Here is a 15342-nt window from a genome sequence, read left to right as displayed (position 1 = left end):
ATAATTGGGGAATTTTTAGATGGTTTTGGAAAAATAAAAATAAATTGCATTATCCCTTGTTGATGTTTAATGCATTATATGAATGATAAAGTCGTACGTTATATTCCCACGAGAATTAACAAGACCATTATACTCAATCTCTTGGTGTATAACTCACTAATTTCTACTAGATGTCTCTTATCACTATTCAACTAGCGTAAGTGAAATTAGGCAATGTAACGATACGTTAATTCAAATGTCATTACTAGAGGTCTCATATTCCTATTCAACCAGCGTAAGCACAAAAATTGTCCTAGTTCAAACGCATAGGCTAAGGGTCAGTATTTCATATGCGCCCAAGATCAGATTAACAGAGTATCTCAAATAAAAAGCATTAAGCAGAAGAGACAATTAAATAGAAATAAAATTTCAATTATTCATATAATATCAAATTAAACATATATCCCAAAAAGTTTAATACAAGTTCATCTCAGAAAACTCAATCTATAGTAGATTAGATACTCATATTACAACAATAAATTACCAAGATAGATAATGAAGTTTGCATGAAAATCCCTTGAAGAAACTAGCCTCCAGTGGCTTTTAATACACCCAAAATCATTTCTCCGGTGCTCCTTGCCATCACTTTCTGTCTCAAAATCAGAGCGATAGAGAAACTGCAAAAAAAAAATCCCCTTTTCAATGTGTCAAATTGGTTCAAAACGCGTCAGAAAAGCCCAGAAAAAGAACCCATCGCGTGCGCGATGGCTTTGTTACATCTTGCGTGATAAAATCACGTGTGCGCTGCCCTATTCTTTGATGTGTTATACACACGATGTTGTGTGATGCTATACGTGGTTATTCCAATAAATTTTGTGTTTTTGCTCCTTTTTTCATTCATTTTTCACTAAGTTTCTATTTCTTCATACTTAGAGATGTTTACATCTTTCTTCGGCCTTTATGCTTCATATTTTCTCATCTATGACTAATTTTGCTCTGATTTCTCATCTCACATAGATTTTTTTCTTATTGAGAAGTCAGATAGAGATTTTGTAGGACTGTAAAGTTATATCCGGAGAGATATTGACTATACAACATAGAGTATTGTTAATGGATGTAAGAGTGAAGAGGAGAGCGAAGAGAAGAAGTCACATGGGAGGGTGAAATACAAGAGAGTTTCCAACACATGGTTTTGGAGGGTTTCAGACATCCATAAGAAAGTGCAGTGATGTATGGAATAAGATGACCCAATAGATTAGAAAAGAAGCTAAAGAGGTATTGAGAGAATCAAGATGTTTTGAATCTAGTGGTAAAAATCATGGCGTGGAATGAAAGTTCTCAAAATAGAGTAGAGTAAAGAAGAATATTTTTAAAAATATTCTTGGTGTAAAAACGTCAAAATTAAAGTTGTGAAAAATATATAAAAGTTAAGAAAGAGACCAAGAAGATAGTGAGTGAAGCAAAAGCCTAAATTTTTTGACAGATTATACTGATCTTTATGAATAAAAGAAGAAAAATCTACATGTAGGTTTGCTAAGGGGAGACAAAGAAAGCAAATAAAATTAGATCAAGTGAAGTGTGTTAAGGATGTAAAAGACAAAGCCTTAGTTTAAAAAAAAGGATGTAAATAATACTTGGAAGACATATTCTTAAAATTTATTTAATGAAAGATATGATATCTCACTGGATTTCACTAAGCTCAACACTATAGAAGAAGACCGAAATTATAATTACTATCATCAAATTCAAAAATAAGAAGTAAAAGAAGCTTTAAAAAAAGATGAGAAACAATAAACCACTAAAGTGGTTGTGCCAGACATTGATTTAAGAAAATTTCTTTATAGACCTCCCAACCTTCTAGCCCACCTCTGGTGAAAAACCCAAACTACCCCTGACTTCGGAAATGCATCTCCGAAAGCGCCTTTTTTTAAAAAAAATTGTCTTATTTCAGAAGTTCATTTTCAAAAACAGCATTTCGGAAGTTCATTTCCGAAATACTGGGCGTTTTGCAGATTAAGCAAAAGAGCCCCCTCCCCCATTCATTTAACCCTAATCCTATTCTAAACTCAACCTCTCTTCAAAATTTCTGCAAAAAGCAAGTGTGGAGTATCAGAGATTGCCAACATCTTCTTCCAATCTCAATCTAAATCATCCCAAACTCTATTAGTGGTAAGTTTAGTGCATTTTTTTCAATTTTTAGATCCATTATTATATCTCTATTAGGGTTGTTTAGGTTGTTTAGATCCATTAGTCAAACTCTAAACTGCTATTTAGGTTGTTTAGAATGAATAAAATTAGTTATGTTTTAGGATTTTGGGGTCTGCCATTGGAGGTTGCAGAGAAGTTCTTCGCAGGGGTGTTTCGGAAGTTCATTTCCGAAAACACCTCCATTCCCAGTTTCGGAAATGAACTTCCGAATTGTATCAGAAGTGTAATTTTTTTTAGTTCTTTATGTTATCTCGCATATTAATCGATTTCAATTGTTTTCAGGAACATGTCAGACAACCTAGCACGCATCAGACAGGGTAGAGAGACCCAGACTGCGTCGGCTAGACGCGAGCGGGCGGCGCAGCTGGCGTCGACACGGGGACGGGGGCAGGGCCAGGGACGACGTGTGCGAGTTCCCGTGGAGATGGACGAGGGTACCTCTACATCTGGATCGAGGAGTCGTCTGGCTCGGGTATCTTCTTCCCACCAGCAAGAGGAGGAGGAGGAGGAGGTACCGGAGGTGGCAGTATCATATCACGAGGCGGAGGATGTACCGGATGTTGACCCTCCACTCGGGGAGGAGGATGAGCAGGAGGAGGGCTTCCCGGGAGGGCCCAGTGACACTTCAGTGCTGATATCCTACCGCAATCACGTCGCTCGGCGGATCTGGGAGGGAGGTATTTTTTATAATTTGCCCGACTACATTATTTAACCGTTTATAATTTAGACGTTTATTCAATATTTTATTAACCGTCTATTTAACATACTTTTTTATTTGTTTTTTTGTAACAGGAGAGAGAGCCGTTGAAAATGGTGAACCACGCCCGAAAGATTTTCAGTCTGTTTAAACCGACTGCCGAGTGGTTTAAGGACGCTGTGAGAGGTTCAGGGCTCAGTGGGCTCTGCATGACGGAGTACACCACCATCAGCCACGGCATGCAGGGGGCTTTTGTGGAGCGGTGGCACAAGGAGACGTCTTCTTTCCACTTGTCGGTTGGGGAGATGACGATCACCTTGCATGATGTGCAGTGTCTTCTCCACCTGCCGATCAGGGGGCCACTGTTGACCCACTCCCGGATCCAGAGGGTCGAAGCCACTGAGTGGATGGCGCTCTATTTGGGTATGGAGCCCGAAGTTGGTGACTTTGAGTGCGCCACGACATCTGGGCCTCATATCCGGTTCACCACACTGAGCCGCTACTTCGAGCACCACCTGGTGGCGGCGGCCGAGGCTGAGGATGCGGGTGACGAGCTATTTACACATTATCACCGTGGCTGCGCTCTCCGGTGCTAGTACATGCATGTGGTAGGCGCTGCGATCTTTGTGGACAAGAGTGCGAGGTACGTCGACGTGACCTACCTCCGCTACTTCATGGACTTGACCACCGTTCACCAGTGGAACTGGGGGGCAGCTACTCTGGCATACCTATACCAGAAGCTGAATGAGGCCTCCAACTGGAGGACGAGGCAGTTGACTGGATCCTGCACACTACTCACGGTACGTTTCATTTTAATTGTTCCGTATTTATTTATGTTTCGTATTTGTGTTTCGTATTTACTTATGTTTCGTATTTATTTATGTTTCAGAGCTGGATCATCTCCTACTTCTCCCGCATCCACGGCTTCCACATCGATCCTGCGTACGTTGACGCCATGCCCAGGGCCGCCAGATACGTTCTCCAGAGGGGGAACAATGCGGTGGGACCATACCGTGGGTACTTGGACCGCACGATGCACGATGACGTCACCTGGAGGCCGTTCAGCGACTACACTCAGATTGTCCCCTTTGACGGCATATCTCTATATTCTGGCTGGTTGGCATGCGGGACTACCATCATGGTCTGGTATCTCCCTGAGCGGTGCATGCGGCAGTTCGGATTTGTGCAGATGATACCCAGGTCACCCTTTGAGGCTGCTCCCGACACAGTGACCAGAGTGCAGCTCACTGCCATGTTTGAGGATTGGGAGCATCATGTGGTACCGGAGGAGTATCGTCGCATGCGGGTCACCCAGGAATGGCACAGTGTGGAGGGGTACGTCACATGGTTCTATTGGGTGTCACATCCTCTGCTGACACCCGACGCTCCCGGCGCTCCTAGGCCAGCACACGAGGAGATCCTGGAGAACCAGCAGGCCGAGGATGACCACGCCATTGATCTCCTTCCGATCTGCCAGCGGATAGAGATGCTGGGGCGGGACGCGTTGGACTGAGGTGTCGTTCATTAGGGCGGTCCAGAGGCAGTCGCCGTGATGGAGATGATCGTCACTGATGCGGGCCATGCGGCGGCATACAGGCAGCGGAGGAGGGCCCAGGGTGAGAGGGTTAGGCATACCCAGTAGTGGTCGGGTTTATTTTTTTTGTTTTCGGATTGTATCTTTCGTACACTATTATTATTTGGATTTGGATCGGATCGGTTTGTATATATCACTATTCTTATCATATTAGTATATTAGTATTTTCTGTTTATATATCGCTTATTTTATTTGCCGTCTTTCTTTAATTAAAAATACGAGGCTGTTTCCAAAATCATAAAAAAAACACAGTTTCTGCATAATTCGGAAGTTCATTTCCGAAACCCCCCAAAATCTGAAAAAAAGGTGTTTTCGGAAGTTCATCTCCGAAAACACCCCCCATTTGGTGTTTTCGGAGATGAACTTCCGAAGTCTGAGAAAATTTATAAAAAAAAATACTTCGGAAGTTCATTTCCGAAGCAGGGTAAATTAGGGTTTTCGTTGGGGGTGACCCCCATAGGGAGGTGGGTAAAGAAAAAACCTGATTTAATCATCCAACTCTTTTATGAAATTATGAGGTTAGAGCAACTGTCAGATGAATGGAAAGTAAACACTTTACTTTCAATCTATAAGAACAATGAGATATACATTATTGTGCAAATCATAATAGGTTAAACTTATGATTCATACCATAAATTTATGAGGAAAAAGTGATTAAATGGAGACTAAAAATAATAACTCAAATTACTAGGATTCAATTTGGTTTTATGTCTAGAAGTTGACTATGAAAGTGATTTATCTGTTATGATGTATGATAGAGTGTCTAAATATGCCTAAATAGATTTTATAAAAATCTCTGGAGAAGAGAAAGCTGTTATGATTATATATTTTTTCAACGAACAATTCTTTTAAACATATTGATGTCAGTTACTTTCATTTTCATATTGGAGTGAGAGTTAAAACAAAATATCTTCTTCTTTGCCTTCACTTCTAAAATCGTGAAAATATATATAAAGTGGATTACCGTAACAACATCATCTTCAAAAACGCTCGTTTTAGCTTTCTTGAGAGCTTGTCGGAGGTGGTTTACAGGTCTTGGGAGTGGTTAGAATCGAGCCTTAAATGTGCTCCGTTTTGTAATTTTAATATTTGGCATTTCAATCCGCTATGCTGTTTTATCTAGCGGTTCTGTTTTTCCCTCTGTATTTGGGTAGAGCAACCCTTTTGCTCTAATTAAATCAATTGCCTATTAAAAAAAAAAAAATATAAAGTGAATTATGTATTGAAACCCTTTAGATTATCTAAAGGTAGGTGGCTAGAACTTAAGATTTCTATATTGCTTAACTAAGGCTGTAAATAAAAAGAGAGAAAAGAACAAGAAGACAGTAGTACAAGGATTGATTGGTTCCTTTCATTCATGTGACAACAAAAATCTCTCTGTGGTCCTTCCATGCATAAGTAATCCTAGATGTCTTTTTTGGTGGGGTCAAATTACGTGAGGGCATCATTCATGTTCCCTCCAATTTTGTTTGAACTTCAGCTGAGATTTTCCATCAATTATTAATAACTTACTTATAATATGTAAATCAAAATCTCTTTTTATCCTAGATTCTCTTCACTCGAGACACTGTCTCCTTAAGCCAGCTTAATTAGTAGCGGTACAAGAACATGAATTCGAACCCGCGACATTTCATTTATTCATCTGTAAATCACAATGATCCAAACCAACTTATAATGTCAAGTTTCGTGGATACTATTAAAGATAAAATACAAACTGAGTCCAACCATATAAACAAAATATCATACAAACCAACAACAACAAACATAACATTACTTTAATCAACCGATATGGGTGCATAGTCATCAGCAGCTGGTGGAGCTTGAGATATGGCAGATAATACAACAAAAGTACCAAATAAGATTGTGACTATAGCATTGAAGTTGACAAGTAAAGCCTCAGAACCATATTTTGGAAGTCCTGAACTCTCCAAGAATGTGAGCTTTTCCAGAAACCCAAGAGAAGCAGTGGCAAGAGCTAAAATATACACAAACAGCCCGAATAATACATGCCATGGAAGTGACTCACGTCTTATCTCTGAGCTTCCACCAGGGAAGAAAAATACCACAAACCCAAATATCCACTACATGTATCAGAATTACAATGTTAGAAAAAATGGAAGATAAATGTATTCATTTGTAATTCTGGCTGATAAACCAAACTCTGATACTATATTAAGAGTCGAAGAAACTAATTTCATTGATTACGAAGTAACTATATAAATACATTTCCTACATCAAACAAGGGAGAGAGTAATAAATTAATAGAGAAGTAACTGAAGGAACTCACACATGACTTAATCATATAACTGTAATATAACTAACTTACTAAAAGGTCATTTGAGGTGGTTGCTGGCTTAGAAAGTTAAATGTGAATACAAAATATGTTTGGATAATTACAAGTATGGAGATTTGTTATACATAAGTAGAGTTTGTTAAAATTAGTTAAGAGTTGATTAGTAAATTAGTTAAGTTTAGTTAGTGTGGGAATATTTAGCAAAATATAAATATGGAAAGATGAAAAGTGAAATGTAAAATTAAGTAATAATAGGAACAAATGTAAAATTAAGAAGTAATAATAGGAAGAAATGTAAATTGAGTGGCTTATATTTATGTATAATGTGTTCTCAGTTGGTATAGTATGTAGCTTACTATATAAATTTATGTCCAGGTTTGTGATAGTACTATAAGAGAAAAATAAAGAGTGTAACAAAGTGAATTTCATTTTATTGGAAATTTAATTTTCTTTGTTAAACATATATATTTTTTCATTCAATTAATTGTTTAGAATACAATTTTTTTTTCAACTTTAGTAAGAGTTATATTTCATATCACTATTGAAAGTCAAATTTCCGTTGCTGTTCCAACAATTAGTATCAGAGCCAATTGTAAAATATATAAATATAAATTCGCTAAAAAAATTAAGTTTTACCACTTTAAAATTTTACAATTGGATGTGATACCAATTGTTTGAGCCGCAAAGGAAATTTGACTTTTAATAATAATATGAAATACAACTCTCACTAAACATAAATAAAAAATAATAATGTAGCCTACACAATTAATTGCATGATGAAATATATATGTTTAACCAAGAAAGATTAAATTTATAATAAAATTAAACTCTGTTTGTTGCACTCTTTATTTTATTTTTTTGTAGTATTACTGACAAACATAGACTTAAATTTATACAGTAAGCTATACTATAAAATGAGAGAACCACATTACACATAAATATAAGTCTCTCAATTTACTTTCCTTCCTATTATTACTCCTTAATTTCAAGGAATTAACTTTACATTTTACTTTTTATCTTTCTATTCAACTTGTATGTCAAAGTAAATTTGTAGAACAATAACAACAAAATTAATGAGTAAAAGTAAGGTTAGTATTATTCAAAATTAACATTTCTAGACATTTATATTTTTCATATAAAATTATTGTTCGAGCTACTTTAGTGAGGTTATATTTCATACCATAATTAGAAAGCTAATTTCCACCGCAGATCCAAACATGAGTATAACACTCAATTGTTAAAATTTTAGAGTGGTAAAATTTTATTTTGTGAAGAGAATGACTTCTATTAATGGAACCATCAAGGTTGAGAAATATGAAATAGAGAAAATTTAATAGAAAAAGTGATTTTTCCTATTGGAGGATGCAAATGAAAAAATTACTTATTTCACAAACTCATAAAGTCTTTGAAGGAAAAGAACAAAATCATGGAATATGAAGGATGAGGATTGAGAACAGCTAGATCTTGAAGCAGGGGCATTCATAATCTTATACCTTGAGAGGAGTGTTGCATTCTTGGTCAACCAAAAAGCGAAGGAAGCTAGCGAATGGGAAAAGTTAGAGACCAATTTCATGACGAATTCTTTAACAAATCAGATATATTTGAAATCCAATTGTATACATGTAAGATGCAAGAAGCGCCTTAATCCATGGTTATATCAATAAGTTTGATAAGATTATATCAAACTTAAAAAATATAGATGTTGAGGTAGATGAGGAAGACCAAACACTCATGCTACTACTTTCATTGCCAAAGTCCTATAAAAATCTAGTTCAACCATTGATGCTTGTAGGTGACACTCTAACCATAGACGAGACTAGAATGTCACGTTTAGTGGTTGACCTTCGAGAAGTTGTTACAAGTGGAATGTTATCCACTGATGGAAGAGAACACGCTCGAGGATTGTTTGCAACTAGAAAAATATGGGGCTTGCAGCCTATGGCAAAAACATAGTTGACGTAACAGACATTGCACTAAGGACCGTCATTGAGTTTTCAGAAGCCATGTATAAGTTAGCTATGGTTTAATTGTGACAATATAAATAGGGTCCTATTTTGCCACGGTTTAATAGTAGGCCGCCTTACACGCCCTTAAAAACAGCCTTGATTAGACATTGCCGCCTATGACAGCGGACATAGAATCCACCAGGGCTCAACATCGTGGCGTCTATTTGACAACACCAATGCATTCACAGTAAACAGGAACCATAACTTGACCACAATCATATGTGGCTTTAAAAGAAAAGTAGAATACTAGTACTATTCAATGGCTTACCTGAATGCCATAAAAGGAAATAACCCCAATTCCAAGCCATGAATGCAAGCTGTACAGATTGGCAATCCCACTTTCATTGTGATTCTTGAACGCAGCACAAATTCCAATTATTCCAAGTATTAACGCAATCGCGTGGAGAACAAGGTGTATCAGTTTCTTCACTTCCTTCTTCAACGGAAGAGATTTGTAACTTATAATCGCTGCAATTATTTTTTTATCAAACAATTTGTAGGTCAATAAAATCCAATGTCATTTACTCATAAAGCAGTAACAAATTGAAATGTGAACCTATTTTATTACCTTCACCTCCAAATATTATTAAGCCAATAAGCATAAGAACAGGATGAAGCTGGATAAAGAAAAAGAAACATAAGATACGAGATTTAAAAAATGATTAAGTGTAGAACTACTCAACAAAAAGTGCTTTTTTATATATATTTTTAGAATAACAGCAAGTGACTAATATAATATCATATAATATAATAAACCAACTTGCCTAATAAAGCATTATTCTTGGTACATTTCTCTGACTTTATGATCCATGATAACAGATCATGACTAGTTGATTATTTAAATTTGAAGGACCAGATCTCTGAATATCACTTTTTTAAATTATTAAGCATATTAATTTGAATCAAAATAGGCATGGTCAATAGCTTACAATACAAGCCACTACAAAATTTTCAAACACAAATGATCTCTAACTAGAAAATAAGGCAAGTATTCACTATCTTAATTAACATCAACGTGAATAGATAATTCAAAGGCTAATGATATCACTAGTGAACAACCTAGCCAAATCTAAAAAATGGTAGAAAAATATGAAGTATGTTCATCAAAGTCTAAGTGTATGTTCACGCAACCATAATGTTTGACTGCTCTCAAGTACAAAGTTAGGATTTATAGTTTTTTAGTCTAACCGTAATTATAACACTGGAATATTTTGTTCAACTCACTTTAAATCAGAATCAATTTTACAAAAGCAATTCACTCAAAATCAAATTTTTTTCACCAGCAAAAGCAAACACATCTCATTAATGCAGTGCAATAGAAAAATCTATTTTCCATTGAAATGAACAGATAAGCATGTGTTTTCAAATGTCAATATGCCCATCAGAGGACATCATGATAAAGCAAAAGGGATCGGATACTACAATGATGCAAACGACTTTTAAACATATAAAAATAATATCTGAATATTTTAATTTATCACAAATTAGTAGCAAGCTTATGAAAAGCATCTCCAATGGGTCTCATCATACATTTAAATATATCCTACCAAATTTTTTATGTAACTACATTTAAGCATATATTTATTCATGGCGCAAGTTCCACGAAATTTTACTTGTTCACTTTAGCATGTGGAGATACAAATTCAATTAATGAACCACTACCAATAATTCAATCAAAGTTTCTCTCTGATTATATTATTAAAAAACGAGAACCATACATGATACACCTAATGATACAAAACTTATACCAACCACAAATATAAATTTCAACCAATATCAAAAACCAAATATACTTTCTCCTTAACGATTTATAAAGTTAATATTTTACATTAATTAAGAAAATAATTTTAATTAGTTTTTATTTATAGAAAATAAAAGAAAAAATAAATTAAACATAATTTATATCTAATTTTATTTTAAAGAAAATAATTTTTTAAAATAAAATAAAATAAATATTTTTTTCTTAAACAAATAATTATAGTTAACGTGAAATTATTATTTTTATTTATTTGGCATTTATAAATTATTATTTTTAAAATAAAATAAACATTTATAAATATTTTTTTCTTAAAAAAATAGCATATTGGCATTTATAAATTTTTTATTTATAGTTTTATTTTCTATCAAAATTGAATAACGGGTGGATTTTATTTATAATTTTACTATTTACTTATGATAGTAAGATATTAAGGGGTATGCTTTACAATAATATTTTTTAGTATAAGTATTTTTTTTATAACAGTTTTATTATCTACTTATAATAGTAAGGTATTAATAGCTTTATGTTTTACAATATTTTTTATTATCTATTTATAGTTTTAAAAATAGATACTATTAAGATGGATGTTCTATTTATAATATTTTTATAATAATAGACATGGATAATTATAGAAAAACTTTAAATAACCTTTTCTCCCATTTATAAAGGTTTTTTTATTTGTAAATTTTTTGATTGAATAATAATAGGTAGAATTATCGAAAAATATCAAAATTCTCTTTGAAGTTATGAATACATCTACACACAGAAATGTATACACAATTGTGGTAATACATTTCTGTGTATATCAGTATTCATAACTTCAAAGAAAATTTTGATATTTTCGATAATTCTACTTATTAGTATTCTATCAGAAAATTTACAAATAAAGAAACATTTATAAATAAGAGAAAAAAGTATTTTAAAATTTTTCTATAATTATCCTTGTCTATTATTATAAAAATATTATAAATAGAACATACATTTTAATAATATCTATTGTTAAAACTATAAATAAATAATAAAAATATTGTAAAACATAAAACTATTAATACCTTACTATTATAAGTAGATAATAAAACTACTATATTTGAAACATACTTATAGTAGAAAATATTATTGTAAAGCATATAACTTAATACCTTACTATTATAAAACTACTAATAAAATTGTAAATAGAAAATAAAACTTTAAACAAAATCTACCATTTATCTGGCTATTGACAGAAAATAAAACTATAAATAAAAAATAATATTATAAATAGAACATACACAATATCTATATTCTTTAAGAAATTAAAGATAAACCTAAATACTATCTTATTTCATTTTACTACAAATATATAAGTTATAATTAGCTCACACACCCTCCGAGACAGAATTATCAAAAAGACAAAACTACATCAAATACATGGAGGAAATTGCTTACAATACAAGCCACTACAAAATTTGACTAGAGAGAAATGCTAGCAACACTCTCTTTTAAACATTCTCTCAAACACTTTCTTTTTTATTGGTTGAAACATATCTAGGTTCTACTACTTTATGTGGAACCTATTTTCAAAGTGAAGGACCCACACATGTTTCAACCAATAAAAAAATAAGTGCTTGAGAGAGTGTTCAAAAGAGTGTTGCTAGCACTCCTCTTTAACTAGAAAATAAGGAAAGTATTCACTATCTTAATTATCGTCAACACGAATAGGTAATTCAAAGGCTAATGATAGCACTAGTGAACAACCTAGCCAAATCTAAGAAATGGTAGAAAAATATGAAGTATGTTCATCAAGAGTCTAAATGTATGTTTGGAATTGAAATCCTCTCCATTTCTTCAAAGAAATGGAGAATATTATTACTAATGTTTTCATATATAAAAATCAAAATATGAAAAATATATGTCACATTTTTCAATAATATAAATATTTTATACCCTCAAACTTTAGTAATGGCACTCTCCATTTCTTTTAAAGAAATGGAGAGGATCTCAACTCGTATGTTTGGCAACCATACCTGATTCTTGACATGTAAAATAGATGTTAACATGTTTAGTTGCCCTTGAGGACAATTAATTATGTTTTTTCAGAATTTATTCTACTTAAAATTAAAATTTATATTTTCTTAAATCTAAAAATAATTTTTACATTGAAATATTTTGTTCATCTCACTTTTAATCAAAATCAATTTTATAAAATCAATTTTTTTTACCGGCTAAAGCAAACACACCTCATTAATGCAGCTCATTAATGCAGTGCAGTAGAAAAATCCATTTTTCATTGAAATGAAAAGATAAGCATGTGTTGTCAATATGCCCATCTTGCAGGATAGAAAATTTAGACACCATCAACTATTAAATTTAAAAGGAGTGGGTACGGAATGGGGCCAATAATTAAATAAAATAAAAACATATTGACAAATACTTATATTCTTTGAAAACTCCACATAAAAAAAACATTAGTAGTAGAATTTTTTTCAATTTCCTTTTCTACTCGAACACTCTTTGTATATACAAGAGAAAATTTGAATTGGAAAAAAAGTGAGAATGGTTTTACCAAACTCTAAAACAAGATAAAATTTTGCTGTTTCTTTTTTAATAAAGCAAATTTTGTTTTTTTTTACCAGAGGACATCATGATAAAGCAAAAGCGATCGGATACTACAATGATGCAAACAACTTTTAAACATATAAAAATAATATCTGAATATTTAGTTTATCACAAGTGGATATTTAAATATATCCTACCAAATTTTTTAAGTAACTAAATTTAAATATATATTTATTCATGGCGCGAGTTCCACGAGATTTTACTTGTTCCCTTTAGCATGTGGAGATACAAATTCAATTAATGAACCACTACCAAAGTTATGTGATTATATTATTAAAAAATGAGAACCATACATACACGTAAAGGATACAAAACTTAACCAAATATACTTTCTCCTTAACGATTTATAAACTTAACCACAATTATTTTCGTTAAATCTCAATTGGTATTGGTATGTAATTTTTTATTTGGAACCGTTTTTGGGTTGCCCTCGTCTTTTGTATATGAGATTGAGTATCCCTAATATTCTTTTAATTTAATCTTTGATTATAAAAAAAATAAAAATAAAGTTAAAAGTTTACATTAATTAAGAAAATTCAAATTTTATATATATCATTTTAAAATATATTTGATAAAAATATATAAAAATAAGTTTAATTAGTTTTTATTTATAGAAAAAATAAATTAAACATAATTTATATATAATTTTATTATAAAGAAAATAAATTTATAAAATAAAATAAATATTTTTTCCTTATACAAATAACTATGGTTAACGTGAAATTATTATTTTTATTATTTGGCATTTATGAGTTATTGAATGTAATTTTGTTTTCATTAAAGTGTATATGAATTAAAAGGAAACTAAAATTCTATTCAATTAAAATCAAAATTGTACCATAAAAAAAATCTTATTTTAACCATTAATTAAAATTTATTCAAATAAAGTAATTTATAAGATTTCCAATCAATTATGATATTTTATTTACTCATCAATTAATGATAGTTTTATTACTCGTCAATCAATGATACTAACCCCACTTTTAATGAGAATAAACCGCATTTATTAGACTATCTAGGAAGTTAGAAAAGTCTGGAAGCAACTTTGATTTCAAAGATTCCCCAAATTTACAGTCATTCATCTTTAACATCAAAATGCAGCAAACAAACAAACAAACAAACAAAAAAATTTTAAAAAAAAAAAAAAACTTAAGCCCTCCTTAATTTAAGTGCAGATTAGTCGTCCCCAGACTAAAAAAGTGGACCACAATTCAAAAGTTAATTACTCTTTAATTTTTAGTTAATTTTTTTTACTAACATCATTGCATAACCTACTTACTCCCCCAGAAACTTGAAACAAAATTGGATAGCGAAAATTAAAATTAATCGAAGAATTAACAATCAATTTTCCAGAAACAAAACCGTAATGGGATTAATCAATGAAAAAAAAAAAGAAATTGATAAGAAAAAGAGAAAGAGAAACATTACATTGAAGATGAGAGCCTTATTAGGAGAACTCCAAGCCAAACCACCTCTGAAATGGAAGTTCCAGACCAACACCAATACGGCGGCGACAACACCGAGAACGTGAACAACGTACGTGAACGGAACAGCAGGAACACCCAACGCCATCGTATAAGGTTATAACTGTTTGTTTGTGTGAACGTGTTGTTGGGGCTAAATTGTGGAAAGAAAAAGGCACACAGGGGACACGAGTTTCGTCGATGTGGTTGTTAAGATATACGGTGTGTGGAGTTAACAGGTCATCTAACTACCCTTCTAAGTACTGGCCGAACGATGATATAGAAATGTTCTTGTTTTCTAACTGGATGTTCGCCACGTTGGTCTTTCTGGTACCAATCTTTTAGCTGTGGAGCCGTGGACTAAGTTTAGTGGGTCCAAATTTAAATATAAGTTCATTTTTTTTTAAAATCATAAAATAGATAAATTTAAATTTAATTTTGAAATTATAATAGAAGAAAATTTTCTTTTTTAGGTGTGATTTATACTATTTTTTAATAATTAATAAAAATATGATAAATATATTTAAATATTATTTAAACAATAAATAAAATGACAAAGTTTATTTACAATTTTTTAATGTGGTTTTTACTATTTTCTAATGAAAAAATAACAAATATACTTAAATATTATTTAGTGAGTGAAAATAGAAGAAATTTGTATACGTGGAAGAAAAATTTGTACACTTGTCATATTTTTATTGAAAAATAGTAAGAATCGCACCTAAAGAATTATACCTAAGTTTTGTCC

General features: G+C 32.3%; 1 protein-coding gene across 1 annotated transcript; it reads right to left on the bottom strand.

Moving 5' to 3' along the window:
- Positions 1 to 6087: 6087 nt before the first annotated feature.
- On the bottom strand, positions 6088 to 14917 carry LOC131635193 (transmembrane ascorbate ferrireductase 1-like). Its single transcript, XM_058905794.1, has 4 exons — positions 14560 to 14917; positions 9346 to 9394; positions 9046 to 9245; positions 6088 to 6559 (listed from the first exon to the last, which is right to left on the bottom strand). The coding sequence occupies exons 1-4, from the start codon at positions 14701 to 14703 to the stop codon at positions 6254 to 6256; spliced, it is 699 nt and encodes a 232-aa protein (XP_058761777.1). The 5' UTR covers positions 14704 to 14917; the 3' UTR covers positions 6088 to 6253.
- Between the last annotated feature and the right edge of the window lie 425 nt (positions 14918 to 15342).

The sequence above is a fragment of the Vicia villosa genome, unplaced genomic scaffold, assembly GCF_029867415.1.
Source record: "Vicia villosa cultivar HV-30 ecotype Madison, WI unplaced genomic scaffold, Vvil1.0 ctg.001440F_1_1, whole genome shotgun sequence".
NCBI lineage: Eukaryota > Viridiplantae > Streptophyta > Magnoliopsida > Fabales > Fabaceae > Vicia > Vicia villosa.
The sequence above is the reverse complement of the archived record's forward strand: the minus strand, read 5'-3'. Positions and strand labels throughout refer to the sequence as shown.

Bases quoted from the DNA above. Each gene is read 5' to 3' on its own strand.
- LOC131635193 (XM_058905794.1), bottom strand. From the start codon at position 14,703: ATGGCGTTGGGTGTTCCTGCTGTTCCGTTCACGTACGTTGTTCACGTT. The intron at 9,246-9,345 runs GTAATAAAATAG...AAATAATTGCAG, and splicing joins AATAATATTTGGAGGTGAAG to CGATTATAAGTTACAAATCT. The intron at 6,560-9,045 runs GTAAGCCATTGA...TGATACATGTAG, and splicing joins TTTCCTTTTATGGCATTCAG to TGGATATTTGGGTTTGTGGT.